The sequence below is a fragment of the Panthera tigris genome, chromosome B4 (assembly GCF_018350195.1).
Source record: "Panthera tigris isolate Pti1 chromosome B4, P.tigris_Pti1_mat1.1, whole genome shotgun sequence".
NCBI lineage: Eukaryota > Metazoa > Chordata > Mammalia > Carnivora > Felidae > Panthera > Panthera tigris.
Genome location: NC_056666.1, coordinates 95,225,162 through 95,240,871, shown reverse-complemented (window position 1 = coordinate 95,240,871; position 15,710 = coordinate 95,225,162). Strand labels below are relative to the sequence as shown.

Sequence of the window (15,710 nt, the reverse complement as noted above, 5' to 3'; positions counted from 1 at the left end):
TTAGGCCTAATAGTAGGCACCCATTCTTCTCACTAGGAGAAAAATGGTACCAAAAGCTTAAGAATGAGGTTTTGGTTAAAATAGCGAAGTGTGAAAAAGAATATCTTTCTTGGGGCACCTGGGTGGCTCAGTTGGTTAAGCATCTGACTCTTAATTTTGGCTCAGGTCATGATCTCACAGTTTGTGAGTTAGAGCCCCGAGTTGGGCTCCGCACTGCTTGGGATTCTCTCTCTCCCTCTCTCTGCACCCCTCCTCTGCACATGTACGTGTGCATGCTCTCTCTCTCAAAATAAATAAATAAACTTAAAAAAATAGTATCTTTCTTATCTCTGGCGAAGTGAATTATATGGCACAGTTCATTTATATAATATTAGGAGTTATCTTTTTCATAGAATAATAGCAATAATAATAAATATAAAAGAGCAGAACTACCTTGCAGTTGCATGGCACTATAAACATGTCACATAGTAATGATAACACTGACTGCTTAATATATACTAGAGACTGTGCTAAATATGTTAGATGACTTAACTTACTTGATTCTCACAGCAACTTCATGCACTAGGTGCTGTTGGTAGCCTCATTTTATGGATGAGGAACTTGAGATACAGAGGTCATGCAGCTACTGAGCAGAAGAACTAGGATTTGAATCCAGGGGACTGTTCTAGCTCCAGAGACTGTTGCTGCATTATTGCTGCATGTTCTATTAGTTTTCTGTGGCTGCTGAAACAAATTATCATAAACTTAACGGCTTAAAACAATACAAATTTATTGCCTCAGTGCTCTGTAGGGCAGAAGTCCTAAAATTAAGGTGTCAGCAGGGTTGCGTTCCTTTCTGGAGGCTCTAGGAAAGAACATGTTTCCTTGCCTTTTCCAGCTTCTACAGGCTGCCCACATTCCTTGACTTATAGCCTCCTTCCTCAATCTTCAAAACCAGGATCTCTCTGACTCTTCTTCTGTTGTCACATCTCTCTTTGACCACAGCCAGGAAAGGGTCTCTACTTTTAAGGGTTCATGTGATTCAATTGGACCCATTTGGACAATCCAGGATAATCTCTCCATCTCAAGGTTCTTAATCTTGAACACATCTGCAAGTCCTTTGTCATGTAAATAGGTTCTGAGGATTGGAACATGGACATCTTCTAGGGACTATTATTCTGCCTCCCCCACGTTTTCTCCAAAGGCTTTTCACATATATAACTCATGTGATATCAACAATATGGCGGAATAGAAAATATTCATATAAGGTCATGTGGGTAGCTCAGTTGGCTAGGTGTCTGACTTGATTTTGGTTCAGGTCATGGTCCCAGGGTCATGAAATTGAGCCCCACATCGGGCTCTGTGCTGAGTGTGGAGACTGCTTGAGATTCTCTCTCTGTCCCTCTACCACTCTCCCCGGCTTGTGCTCTCTCTCTAGTGAAATAAGTAAATCAATAAATAATGTTTCTCTAAAACAAATAAATACATAAATAAATAAGTAGATAGATAAATAAATGCATATCAATCTCATTTTTCCATATAGAGAGACGAATACTGTTTTTTGTCCCAAGATCGTACAGCTAGTATTAGGGTCCTTTATGAATGGGTCGCAATCTACCTCTTTGGCTTCATTGCCTTCCACCTAATCTCTAGTCTCAGTGAACTTTTTTCCCCCCCTCAAAAAGTCATACCCCTTCAAAACTCAGTCTTTAAATGTGTTGTTATACTCTCTGGAGGGAGCATCTTGATTTGCCAAGCCACCAAGATGACACGCAGCCGTCCATGGAGAACTTAACAACTTATGGCACATTTCCTGGGCTCCTCAGCCAGATCAGCGTTATAAAGTGAGGCCAGAGAGGAGAAAGCTTCAGCAAGTAATGAAGAGTTTCTTTTCATTTTTTTTTTAAGTTTCTTTCTTTATTTTGAGAGAGAGAGCTTGTGAATGTATGTGACCAGGGGAGGGGCAGAGAGAGGGGGAGTGAGAGAATCCCAAGCAGGCTCCGAGCTGTCAGTGCAGAGCCCAATGTGGGGCTCGAACTCACGAAACTGTGAGATCATGACCTGAGCTGAAATCAAGAGTCAGACACTTAAACCGACTGAGCCACCCAGGCACCCCCAAAGAGTTTCTTTAAAGTGAGTGGTAGCTGGACTGTGAATCCCACTTGGGGAGAAGACTTAAAGTGTAACTTTGGTGAGTGTTTCCTTTAGTTGGCACAGAGAGGACTAGTGCCCAAGTCATGCCTAAGAAAGTTAAAGCTGTGGGCGCCTGGGTGGCTCAGTTGGTAAAGCCCCACACTGGGCTCCATCAGTGCGGGGACTGCTTGGGATTCTCTCTCCCTGTCTCTCTCTGTCCCTCCCCTCCCTCACTCCTCAAAATAAATGAATAAACATTTTTTTTAAAGGAAAGTTAAAGCCGACTATATCATCCTGGGGGCTGACTCTTGCCAGGGATTCCAAAAGGCAAGCAAATGCTTGACTGTCTTTGATGCTAAAGCCAGAGAGAGCCTGCTGCCCTGAACTGGCCAGCAATTCCAGGCATGGTAAAAGCAAGACAGTTTTCCCAAGCAGCTTATGTAGGTCATCTGGTAAAACCCTATCATGAGGTTGTCTTGAATCCAGTCCAATAGGGGTGCCCGACAAGTGGGAATATCTCAGCAGAAAGAGCATGATGACCAGGAGCTGAGGAAGTAAGAGTGGTAGAGTGTTAGAATAATGGCCCCCAGGGCATCACACCTCTCTATCACCTTTCTCCTCTACAGTGTAACTAATCCTTCCATGGAGCTGTGGGGTACATTTCCCCACCCCTTGAATTGTACTGGCCTTTGGACTTTTTTGACTAATGACTAGCAGAAATGACATCATGAGACTTTTGAGGCCAGGCTTTAAGAGAACTTGCAGCTGCTACTTGTGCTTTCTTGGAACACTTGTGTCATCAGTGTAAAGAAACGCATACTGGAGGATGACAGACAGGTCACGTACAGAAGCCCAGCCAAGAGGCAAGTGCCATCCAGTGCCAGACATACAAATGAGGCCTTCCTGACTAGTACCTCAGCCTGTCAACTCTCTGCAAACCTGAGTGAGCCCAGCTGACATGTGGAACAGAATTTTCCGGCTGATCCTAACCCAAATTGCCAGCCACAAAACTAAATGCAAATAAATGGTTTTTGCTTTAACCCACTAGGTTTGGGATGGTTTGCATTAATAGATAACTGCTGCAGGCAGCCACTTGAACCAGAGATGCATCTGCTGCTTCAAGAACTGTCAAAAAGGGGCTCAGCAGGCAACCTCCAGATAGCCGACAAAAGCACCCCCCAAGCTAGCACCAGCCTTAATCTTCTATCTACCAAAATCATCCAATAACACCAGCTTAAGCCATCTGCCGTGCCTAGACAACCAAACTATCTTTACACACATCTCTTCTTCCTGCCTCTATCTCCCTTCCTACTTCCACACCAGTGCCTTAATCCGTTCAGACTCCTGTGAGAAAATAGCACTAGTCCCATTCATGAGCCTCCCCTCTCATGACCTAATCACTTCCCAAAGACTTCACCTCCTAATGCCATCACACTGGAGGTTAAGATTTCGATATGTGAATTTGGGGGACATACAAATATGCAGCCCATAACGAACAGTATCAGCAAACCTTCAATTTTGTCATTAGTCTCAGTTCAGCATTTAAAATAGCCATACCTGGCTTAAAAAACAAAAGCAAAAAAAAAAAAATCAAATTTGACTTAGTCTTCTCAGCTTGGACCTGCTTCAAGCTAGAAGCCTGCTGTGGGAAAGGGGGACACAGTTCTCTATTCTCTCACAGCTCACCTACCTACTTCCCCACTAGTTTCTAGGAATAAGAGAAATGTCAAGGGTTTTCCAGAGTTTTTATAGAAAGTTATGGGAAGTTTTAAGGGGCACCAGAAGGCAAAAATAAAATCACTTAAAAAAAATCATAGTAGACACACTGTATTTGATATTTGTTCATGGTGGTTAGTTACACACATTTGTCTCCCCCACTCTTATCAGATGGGCACCGTTCTTGTCTTACTCTTCTTTGATTCACCAACTTCAAACACAGTTCCTAAAGCATAGAGTTACCAAATGAATGTTTGTTTGACTGGAAGCTAAAACCCAGGTTTCCCTACGTTGGGATTAAACCCTCTATCACTGCTCAGGTGAGACAGGACATGAAATAGTGAGAAATATAAAACAGAATGGTATGCCTGGGACCAGACCCCTCAACAATCATGGTTTCCTCTACACCAAAATACACTCACAAAAGGATTTAGGTATTTTCTTTCCTTCTTTTTAAAGCAATAATCATCAAATAGAACATTCCATTTACTGTGATATTTATTTCATCTTTTTATTGAAATAATAAATGCATATAAATGTTTAGCTTGACACATTTCCACAAATGGATCACACTCATATAGACAAAACCCAGATCAAGAAACATGTTTTAGCACCTCAGAAGCTCCTCTCTTGAAACTTCCATTCATTCTCTATCCTCCAGGTAACCACTATCCCTGACCTCCTATAGCACAAATGAGTTTTACACATTTTTGTTCTTTATGTAAGTGAAATCCAAGTATGTATTTTTTAAACTTACTTTAGAGAGAACGAGCAAGTTGGGGTGAGGGGCAGAAGAGAGAGAGAGAGAGAGAGAGAGAGAGAGAGAGAGAGAGAGAGAGAGCAGGCTCCATGCTCAGTACAGAGCTTAACGTGGGGGTTGATCCCATGACCCTGGGATCAGGACCTGAGCTGAAATCAAGAGTCAGACACTCAACCAACTGAGCCAGCCAGGTGCCCTGAATCACAGTGTACATTTTTTTGTAAGTCTAATTTCTTTTGCTCAACTCATCTATACTCAGTGCAGGTGTAGCAGGTGTAGGCTGTTCATTTTCATTGTTTTTTTCTTAATGTTTTTTTGAGAGAGAGAGAGAGAGAGAGCGAGAGCGCGCACAAGCAGGGGAGGGGCAGAGAGAGAGGGAGACACAGAATCCAAAGTAGGCTCTAGGTTCTGAGCTGCCCACACAGAGCCCGGCATGGGGCTTGAACTCACAAACCATGATGTCATGACCTGAGCTGAAGTCAGTCGGACGCTCAATCGACTGAGCCACCCAGGAGCCCCTTTTCATTCTCATTGTTATACAGCATCTCCATCCTGTGACCATTCCACAGTATATTAATCTGAGGTATGGCTGATGGGCATTTGGTAGTTTCCAGTTTGACCATTATGAAGGGAACTGGTATGAACATTTCTCTTGAGAATATGGCTAGGCATGGAATGAATGGGTCAAACTATGTATGTTCAACTTTAGTAGACGCTGCTGAATACTTACTTTCACAACATGGTTACACCAAATTTATATTCCCTCCAGCCCTGTAAGAGTTGCAGCTATACTACATCTCCTTTAACATTTATTTTCTGTCATTTTTCATTTCAGCCATTTTGAGAGGCTGAGTGCCAGTGTCGGCTGTTCATTCTCATTGTTATAAACCATTTGCATCCTGTGACCATTCCACACTATAGTTTTTTTCCCTCCTCCCACCATCCAGTGTAGTTTTAATTTGCATTTTTCTGATGACCTAAAGAGGCACATACGCATATGTCTATTGTCCATGTGGATACTCTCTTTTATGGAGATGCTGTTCAGGTCTTTTGCCTATACTTTATTTCTATACTTCATATTTCCATTTTCTATTTCTATTTTTCTTTTAAAAACTGATTTGCAGGTAATTGTTTTACATTCTAAATATGAACCTTTTGTTGGATACACATGGGCTGCTTTTCACTCTTAATAGTGTCTTGATGAACAGAAAGTTAATTTTAATATAGTCCAACTTTCTTTGTGGTTAGCACTTTTGTGTCCCATTTGAGAAATCATGATCCATGCTCCAGGGTCACAAAGTTCTTCTATTTTTCTCAACACCTTTATTTAATCTTTCTCAGTTAGATCTGTAATACATCTGGAAGTGATTTTCTTTTTTTTTTTTCTTTAACATTTATTCATTTTTGAGACAGAGAGAGACACAGCATGAATGGGGGAGGGTCAGAGAGAGGGAGACACAGAATCTGAAACAGGCTCCAGGCTCTGAGCTGTCAGCACAGAGCCCGACGCAGGGCTCGAACTCACGGACCGCGAGATCATGACCTGAGCCGAAGTCGGACGCCCAACCGACTGAGCCACCCAGGTGCCCCTGGAAGTGATTTTCTATATGATATGAAGAAGGGGTCAAGATACTTTGTTTTCTTCATATGGATATTAAATAACCCAGCACCATTTACTGAAAAACCATCATGTCCCCTCTGTACTGTATTGTGATAAATCAGGTGGCCATTTGCCTATTCCATCTCCCCCTTTAACAAAAAATACTTTATTAATTACAAAAACAGGAATACTCATTGTAGAGGATATAAAAAACATAGTTAAAATAAAGACAGTGTTAAAACTCTAATAATCCCACTTCTCAGGCATCATTAACAGTAAGGATGCATATACATCTTGACATTTTTTTGATGGCTATATAGCTATGGATATTTTTAAACCAAAATGAAACCATACTGCCAGTTCTGGCTTTTAGACTACTTTTTACTTAATAGCCAATACAAATAACCCAAAACCCCCCAAGAAGGAATTATAGATGGTGCTCTCTAAGCTGGAATATTTCCTGGCCATCAGAAACATATTCACATAATTTTTAATAGCAAGGCAGTGTTTACATTTTAGTGTTAAGTGATGATACCAGGCTGTGAAATTGTATAGTGTGACCACAATTATGTAAAAAAACCCAAAAAACAAACAATCACACTCAGATTAAAGATGGGAAGAGCGCATATACTAAAATATTGTGCTTGCCTCTGGGCAAGATGTGAAATAAATCTTTTTTCCTTTCTACACCTTTTTCCTATTTTCTAAATTTTATATAATGGATATATTGCTTTAAAATCAAGAAAAAGGTTATTTCATTTATTTTTTTTAAGTTTATTTATTTTGAGAGTGCATGCACACATGCATGGGAGGAGCAGAGAGAATGAGAATGAATCCCAAGCAGGTTTCGTGCTGTCAGCATGGAGCTCCACACAAGGCTTGATCTCACCTGAGATCATGACCTGAGCTGAAATCAAGAGTCAGATACTCAACTGGCTGAGCCGCCCAGGCACCCCTATGCATGCTAGTTCTTAGCAATGAGAAGACTAGCAGTTTGAAGAAGGTTAAGTATTAATATAACGACTCAATAAATGTTTATTGTGTGATAACTGTTGTAGTTAAGTGTAGAATGTGTATGGGCATACCTAATTCAGCCTAGGAAGACTGTTAGAGGAAGTGCCACTAAGCCAGTTTTTGAAGGATCTATAAGGGAAGAGAGAGGGAAGAAATTCCAAGTAGAAAAGACAGTGTTAGAAAAACACTACACTCACTCGTATGAGATGGTATACATATTTTTTAATTTCAAATCTGATCAATGGGCTAAGATTCCTTATGGTTCTTTGTTCTAGAATTCAACAACGTGTTGACAGTTTTGTCAAAAGTGTTTGCCATGTATAATTCCAAATGCAAGCAGCTAAGATGAGAAGAATGTAAAAAATTGGAAAAAAAAATCACACTCAAAATATACACACGGGTACAGAGATATGTGATACTTGTATTAACGTTTGCAACAATCTAAAAGTGAAGGTGTTAGAGTACTGCTTTGAGTATCCACTGTTACTTTTCATTATGTTATACTAAACTCCCACTTTAGTCTTTCAATTGAGTACTAATAAGGTAGTTTATAAAGAAAAGGAAAGCCATTTAAAACAATGGTGGGGAGGGGTAGATGGAGAAGAGAGGTAATTTCTAGAGATTACTTTGAGTATCTTCTTGATTGGTAGAATAAATGCATTTGATTGTAGATGTTTTAGAAATAACACATTGATATTTTGGTATACATCTTTTTCACCCTTTTTTTCTCCTTAATAGATTTTTCTTGGATGAAAGCATCCAACTTAAAGCAGCAAAGTCATAGTATTAATTATAACAAGATCTCATTGATTAAAAATAATATATGTTAAAATAAACCCAACACAATTACTGTGTAGAAAAGATCTCAAATTTCTAGTGCTAGTTATTTTGGGAAAGGTAGGAGAGGGCCACGTCTGTTGAGGGGGTTGTGGAGGCAAAAGGATATTTTAGTTTTATCTCTAATATACTAATATTTAAAAAAATAAATTCAGTGTATTCCATAATAATTAAATATTAACAACAAAAAAGAAAAACTATCTGGGACACATGGCTGGCTCAGTTAGTGGAGCGTGTGACTCTTGGTCTTGGGGTCATGAGTTCAAGCCCTACATTGAGGTAGAGATTACTTAAAAAACTAAAAAATAATTTTAAAAAAGAAAGAAAAAAAATCCAAACATTAAAAAAAGGGTTGCCACATGTATAAAATAAATTTTGAAGGTGGTGACGAATGAGAGTTAACATGTCTAGTCCTGGCAGAGAAAACAATTTTAGGAGCCTTACCCTGATTATCATTTCCTGACTCATTAGTTTCAAAACCATTAATAGTGTGTCGCATGACTGATAAATGCTGGAATCATCACAGTCCTCAGAAATTCAGGTAGCCAAACTGTTTTTTTTTATTTTTTATTTTCTTCCAGAACAATGTTCCTGATTATCAGCTTTCAGTGACTCTTAAAGGAAACACTGATTAAAGTCAAACAACTTAATTTAACAAACATATACCGAACATCTATATACTTTTTAAAATATTCAGGACCAGGTGCACTGGGGTGGCTCAGTCGGTTAAGCGTCAGACTTCAGCTCAGAGCCTGGAGCCTGCTTCAGATTCTGTGTCTCCCTCTCTCTCTGACCCTCCCCTGCTCACACTCTGTCGCTCTCAAAAATAAACAAACATTAAAAAAATTTTTTTTAATAAAATATTCAGGACCATTTGGAATTATAGCAACAGATACTCTATTAGGAGATTAAATAATTTAGCTGCATAACTGTGTTTTCATCTTTAAAATATGTACAATTCACCTGAGATCTGGGGGCTAAGACAGTTTTTTTCTCACTGTGATGGCATCAGCAACAGCAGATGAAGGACATCAGATGATTGCACTCCAGTATATCTGCCGTGCATATTAGGTAGCAGCCGTTACTACTACAGGCATGAGGCAGAGTTTATATCTCACCTTGCATGATTTTTCTCTCCACTAGGTCTTTAACTGGGATGGGTCTGGCATTTCTGAAGCTAGCATCCTACAAATACAGCAGTTAGAAACAAGAAAGAAATTTGTACACCTTGGTTGAGACACTCATAACCCAAGTAATGAGAAAAGCTAAGAATGGAATGACCTGTTGTATCAATTCATTGTTCTCCTGGTAGCTCCATTTGATGAGTCTTCATATGCCACTCCTTGAAATCTTTAGGTCTCCTTCAAAAGCTTCAAAAGCCTTGAGCCACATAACCTTCCTCTCCTCTACTGTATAACAGTATGATAAAAATGGTATGTATACCTTTAGGCTGCCCTAGGTAGGCAGTACGTATTGTTTTGTTATACTCTTACATGGAGTTCTTTCTATGAAAGTGTTTTTATTTTTTTCTATCAAAAAGGTTTTGTTTTTAATGTTTACTTCTGAGAGAGGGAGCGAGAGCACAAGTTGGGGAGGGGCAAAGAGAGAGATGGGGACAGAGGATCTGAAGCCGGCTCTGCAGACAGCAGAGAGTCCGATGTGGGGCTCGAACTCACGAATCACAAGATCATGCCCTGAGCCGAAGCCAGACACTCAACCTGCTGAGCAACCCAGGTGCCCCAGAAAGTGTTTTTAAAATAAACTGTTCATTCAGTAAAGAGGAAGAAGAGGTTGAACTAGTTAAATATTCAATTATGAAGGATGTTACAATAAAATACATCTAAGATTAAAGAAAACAAAAAGAGCCACAATTCCTTATCTGTAATTCTCATATCCAAAAAAAGCTCTGAAAACAGAAAGTTCCTTCCTAAATTTGGTGCCAAAACTGACCTGATCTGAGGCTCTCTTTATAGTGTTCAGTTATCACACTTGGTGGTACTATTCATACATTCACCATAGAAACATTAGTGTATTTGAGAATAGGTACCACCTGAGACTCTTTTTTTTGGGAATTTAAGTAAAATATATGTACTCCATTAGTTTTCTAAAATCTGAAGATTTTGATTCCAAAACACAACTAGACCTAGGTTTTCAAATAAAGGCTTGTCAAGCAGTATTTCCCTACACCATTAATGATACGGTGATTCTACCAAACCCAAAGATGGTTGCAATAAATATTTATATTCCATTGTATGTCATGAGGATGAATCACCAGGAAAAGAGAAAAGGCATGTTGGAACAGATACAGGCTGTTCAAACAATAAACAGGCTGCATCAAAAACTGACACGGGAATGATTTGGTAAGTGATGTGGCCATAAGACACAGTATAATTACCAGAAGCTATTAATGCAAAAAGAGAGCATACAGCACTGCTACTAACAGCTGTCTGCATAAAAATGGAAAGTCCCATTCTTTTGAAGCTTCTTTTATATATGGTGCTTTAGGACATTCTTATTTAGTAGTTCTCAACCTGTCTAAACATTAGAATCTCCTAGAGAGTTTTCTAAAAATAACCTATGCATGAACCTCACCTTCAGATGCTCAGATTTACTTGTCTGGAGGGGTTTTGGCAAATATTTTTAAAAACACCCTATGCCTGGATGGCTCAGTTGGTACAGCATGGGACTCTTGATCCCGGGGTTGTAAATTCAAGCCCCACATTGGGTGTAGAGATTTAAGAAAAACAAAAAACACCCTATGTGATTCTAATGTACAGCAAGAGCTCTAAAATGTCCTAACACCGAGGCTCTACCCTAGAACAGATGAATCAGAATCCCTGGAAGCAAAGCCCAGACACAAGGGTTTTGTTTTTTTTTTAAAGATCCTCAGGTGATTACACTCTATACCCAAAGGTGAAAACCGATGCTTGAGACACACTGTGTTGCTTGGCTTAAGGATTAAGGATGTCTGCGTTGTTTTTTCTCTCCCCTTCCCCCCTCCCCTTCCCCCCTCCCCCCCCCCCCCCCCCATCTTCTTTCTCTCTCTCTCTTTTCTTTCTTTCTTCCTGAGTCAACACAGGTCTTAATTATCACTGTAGTAGAGCCACCAGTAAAGAATTTTTTTTTTTTTTTTACTGTTTATTTATTTTTGACAGAGAGCGAGCGAGTGAGAGAGGGAGAGAGAGCATGAAAGGGGGAGGGCAGAGGGCAAGAGGGAGACAGAGAATCTGAAGCAAGCTCTGCATTGTTAAGGCTGAGCCTGACTTGGGGCTCGAACTCACAGTGAGATCATGACCTGAGCCAAAGTCAGTCATGAGCCAAAGTTGGTCACTTAACCAAATGAGCCACCCAGGCGCCCCACCAGTAAAGAATTCTAAGCTTTATCCACTCTAAAATAATAGTGGCTTAATTCATGCAATCTCTCTTCAATTTCAATGCAAAAGAAGGGGGAGGGATGTGTGGAAATCACATGAGAAATATTTTTAAATACTTTCAGCAACGTGCTCACTTCAGCAGCACATATACTAAAATACTTTGAGCAAAATAATCCATACCATATTAAACTCCTTTGGTGCACAGTAAATCAAAGTGAAAAACAAAACTGAAAAGTAGAATTCATTTGAGTTTATATTGTACAAAAGAGCATAACTTAAGTACAGAAGAGGAAATCATAGCATCTTCCAGTGAATTCTAGGTAGCAAATAAAAAAACAGTTACAATAGTTTCCCAGTGACTCTAATTGTTCAGGATGCCAAAGTAAAACAAATTCCTATACAAATTTCAAAGAAAACTAGAAAATACATTAAAAAATATTAAATACAAGATAACTTCTCAAAGATCAATTGAAATAGAAGGTGCACATATCTTAGATATAAATCTTTTTTGCTTTTACTTAAAAAAGTATGCTTTCTAATGGTCATATGAAAAAGACATTTACTTTTTTCCCATTACTAACCCTGAGAAAGGGAGAACAAATGTGGAGTAGGCCTCATAGCTCATTAAGAACCAAACTCCACACTTTTCCCAATTGTGTATGGCAAGTAATGGAGTCCAGGATTACACTTATTCAGGATTCCACATACACATATCAGTTTAAACCACCCCAAACTACAATTTGGGTAACTGTTACATGTGGCATTACACTTTTAGTCCCTATACTGGTTTAACGAGAACAAAATCTATTATTTACTCTGTAGGAATTTTCAGTTCAGTATATAGCAATATATATGGATATCACAGCTTCATTGCTCAAGAAGCTCTACTCAGCAGAAGAAAAATATGAATAAGTTCTGTGTATACTTATCTTTCACTACAAACATGTTAGCTGTTACAAGGGAGTTAATGAAAGGAAAAATGTGGAATTTCATCACAATGGAATATGGGAAGAGCTGATATTTCCTCTTTGCCATTGTAATTATTCTTTTTACGATGAAACTCAGAATTGCAAATTTAGCTGAATTTACCACAGTTTCAACCTTTGTAAATGAAATAAAGTTCACTCGCTGGGCCAAAAATGGCAAGCAGCAGTTGGGAGCAAGAGGGCAATAAGGACAGAAGAAAACAGATTCACTGCATTGTTATCAAGAATCGGTTTCCCTGCTATGTACTTCACCTCATTCACTGGGCTGTTGACCACCATGCCAGTGCTTTCATCTAAACCTGGAGTAGAAAAGAAGCAAGTGAGGTAGAAAATCCAAATGACTTGATTTAAAACAAATAAGCTCATCCCTTCCAAAGAATATAATCTTTGAAAGATTCTCAGCCACTTAAAATTGATTTCAGTGGAGGCGCGCCTGGGTGGCTCAGTAGGGTAAGCATCCTACTTTGGCTCATACCATGATCTCACAGTTTGTGAGTTCGAGCCCTGCGTTGGGCTCTGTGCTGACAGCTCAGAGCCTGGAGCCTGCTTCGAATGTTGTGCCTCCCTCTGTCTCTGCCCCTCCCCTGCTCATGCTCTGTGTCTCTCTCCCTCAGAAATAAGATAAACATTTAAAACAAATTTTTTAAAAATTGATTTCAGTGGATAATTAAATGGGGAGAGATATGGAACCCTCAATTACAATAGACTTTTTTGAAATGTGATTTTCAGTACACCTTAATACTGTTCTCTCAACACTGCTCGAATTCCTTCACAGGTGGAAGGGAGAACATTAAAAGTAGAGATGTCATGAAACCAGAAGACTAGGCCTGCAAGACCAATAGGGATCATGTCTTTGGCCTCTGCACTGGAAACCCAGGACGCAGCACGGTGCCAGCACAAAGGAGGCACACAAAGAATTAACGAGTTAATCTGTCCCAAGATTAACAGATTATTTTTTCAACCCACTCAATATGATCAGAAACTTCCCCAGTTAGAGCCCAGTTTAGAATAAACCTAGGTTCTTAAAAAAACAAGAACAAACAAAAAATGTAGGGATGGAGGAGGGAGGGAGGGAGAGAGAGAGAGAGAGACAGAGAGACGGTGAGTCTGTGTGTGTGTGTGTAGTTACTGACCTTTACCCTGAACTAAAATCAGACTGCTTCCTCCTTAGTATCTAGATGAGACTAACAAATCTGAGAGAACAAACATTCTGATTGGTGGGGAGCGAAGCATAAGGGCAAGTAGATGATCTTGGCACATGAAAAGAAATAGAAGGACTGTACACAGAGAAACTTTCTCCAGACTCCCAGCTTCTTCACTGTATGAGTCAAAGGAGAACACATGGTTGGTCAGAGTGTGGAAGAAATACACACCTACCAGAATATGTCAGTATACTGACATGACAGGACAGCCTCAAAAGCAAAGCACAGAAAATTGTGGGGAAAACCAACTCTCCCATGTATCTTGAGTGGGGCTAAAAATTCAGTGGGGACAGAAAGCATTATGTCACAGTAGAAAAGTAGGTCATATGTGTACAGAGTAGTACAATAATTCTTTCTCAAACAGACTTGAAAAACAAATAGAGGGTGGGCATTAAAATGATCTTATCCGAAATGTTCTGCTTTCCTGGGATTAGATAAAGTCCCATAAGCAAAAGTATCTGTTTCCTGCACTATCATATCCTCCCCATAGCTTCTATTCATTGTTCTGTAGGACTAATTCTCTTTCAATTAATTTAACACACACAAAAATTAAAATCAAAATTGTGGAAAAGATTCTGTCCTATCATTCCTGGCCTCTCAATTTCCTCTTTGAGATTGTTTTCATGTTTTCTCCCCCCATATTTGTTCCCATTTAATATACTAATAAGTTGCAATAATAAAGTGATGCTCTTACCAGTAAATTGCATTGTAGCTCCTAAGTATGAGTCTACAACTGATCCTAGTAATCCAGCCAGACCCCCAAATGCAATAATTGGCCACTGGGGAGCAGAAATGTCCAAATCATTAACAAAAACCAACTGTGTGAGGAAGTACGTGATGCCCACAAAGGTACCACCAAGGAGACTGGAGGCAAGGCCCACCACTGTGACCCCTCCATTGGTCCCTGAAGAAGAAACATAGATAAAAATAATCTGGTTAAAAATCAACAAACACATAAAATCAAGGAAAGCAAAAAATTGTAGTACCTATCTTACTAAGACTAATTCAAAGAAAGGGTTCTCTTTCATACAATCCAAAGCTCATAGCCTACTTAAAAAGAAGTCTTTTCTGCATATTAACTCCTGACATTATAAGCAGTGCGGGGGAATGGTTCAATGGAGCCAGACTGCCTGATTTCAATCTTCCTTCTGCCACTTCCAAGTTATGTAACTGTAGTGAAGTTACTTAACTTCTCCTAATTTCCTTGTTAGATGAAAATAAATTAAAGAACCAATACACATGAATATTGAGAATATTAAGGATGACGATAATGAGGAAGAGATAAAAAGGAGGAGGTGAGGAAGAAAAGGAAGAGGAGGAGAAAGTAGAGGAGTAAAAGACGAGGAGAAGGAAGGGAAGAAGATGAAGGAGGAGGGCGGGTGATAACAGAGACAAAAATGCAGTAGTCGTAGTAGTAGTAGATGATGATGATAATGGTAAGGGAACTGAGATCTGTGGTAAAGCACTAACCACATAACAGGTCCTCAAGAAATACTCTACTATTCCTTTCCTTTTCTCGTCTCCTACTGATAGGTCTCTGCATTCCTGTATTATTTATCTAGGACTTGCTAACATTTCCTGCAAATATTATCACCAATTTAACAGCCTACAGTAATTTTCCAATTAAGGGAATAACCAAAATTCTTAAAAGCCTCCTAGGTAAGAAACACAATCAATCGGGTTTTTTTGTTCACTTTGTTTTTTTGAAGAAATTTAAATATAGACTCACCAACTGGAACTTTTTCCCAGGTTGTTATTAGCCTTGGCGGGCTTTTACTCAGAACGGTGCCAACTTCTGAAGCCCACGTGTCTCCAGCAGAGCAGGCCAGTGCAGCCAAGAGAGACAAACACATCCAGGAAGCAGTGTACTGCTTGGAAAAATCTATTGGGATTTCCCCGGGGCCATTTTCTATCATATACAGCAGGGCCAGCTCTGTAGGCACAGCTCCATTACAGAATACCTGAATCCAATTCCTCTGCCCGCCTACAAACAAACAAGTACATAAAAAGGACAAGAAACGTTTTCTCCTCAGAAGGGCAATCATGCAGTTACAGGAATTTATTTTAATGTTTAAGAAAAGAAAAATGACTACAATTTTAAAAATGACT

At 39.5% G+C, this 15,710-nt stretch overlaps 1 protein-coding gene across 3 annotated transcripts in view; it reads right to left on the bottom strand.

The window, feature by feature from the left end:
- Positions 1 to 2,399: 2,399 nt before the first annotated feature.
- TMEM19 (transmembrane protein 19) overlaps positions 2,400 to 15,710 on the bottom strand; it is a 30,352-nt gene continuing 17,041 nt past the window's right edge. For 2 of the 3 annotated variants that reach the window (XM_007082251.3, XM_042992755.1), the window contains 3 exons: positions 15,331 to 15,585; positions 14,296 to 14,505; positions 11,649 to 12,698 (listed from right to left, as the gene is read on the bottom strand). In XM_007082251.3, coding sequence (XP_007082313.1) covers positions 12,535 to 12,698; positions 14,296 to 14,505; positions 15,331 to 15,585 — 629 coding nt within the window. In that variant the 3' untranslated portion in view covers positions 11,649 to 12,534. Of the gene's footprint in view, positions 2,659 to 11,648; positions 12,699 to 14,295; positions 14,506 to 15,330; positions 15,586 to 15,710 lie in introns of those variants that run through there. The other variant, XM_042992754.1, reaches the window with a different exon arrangement.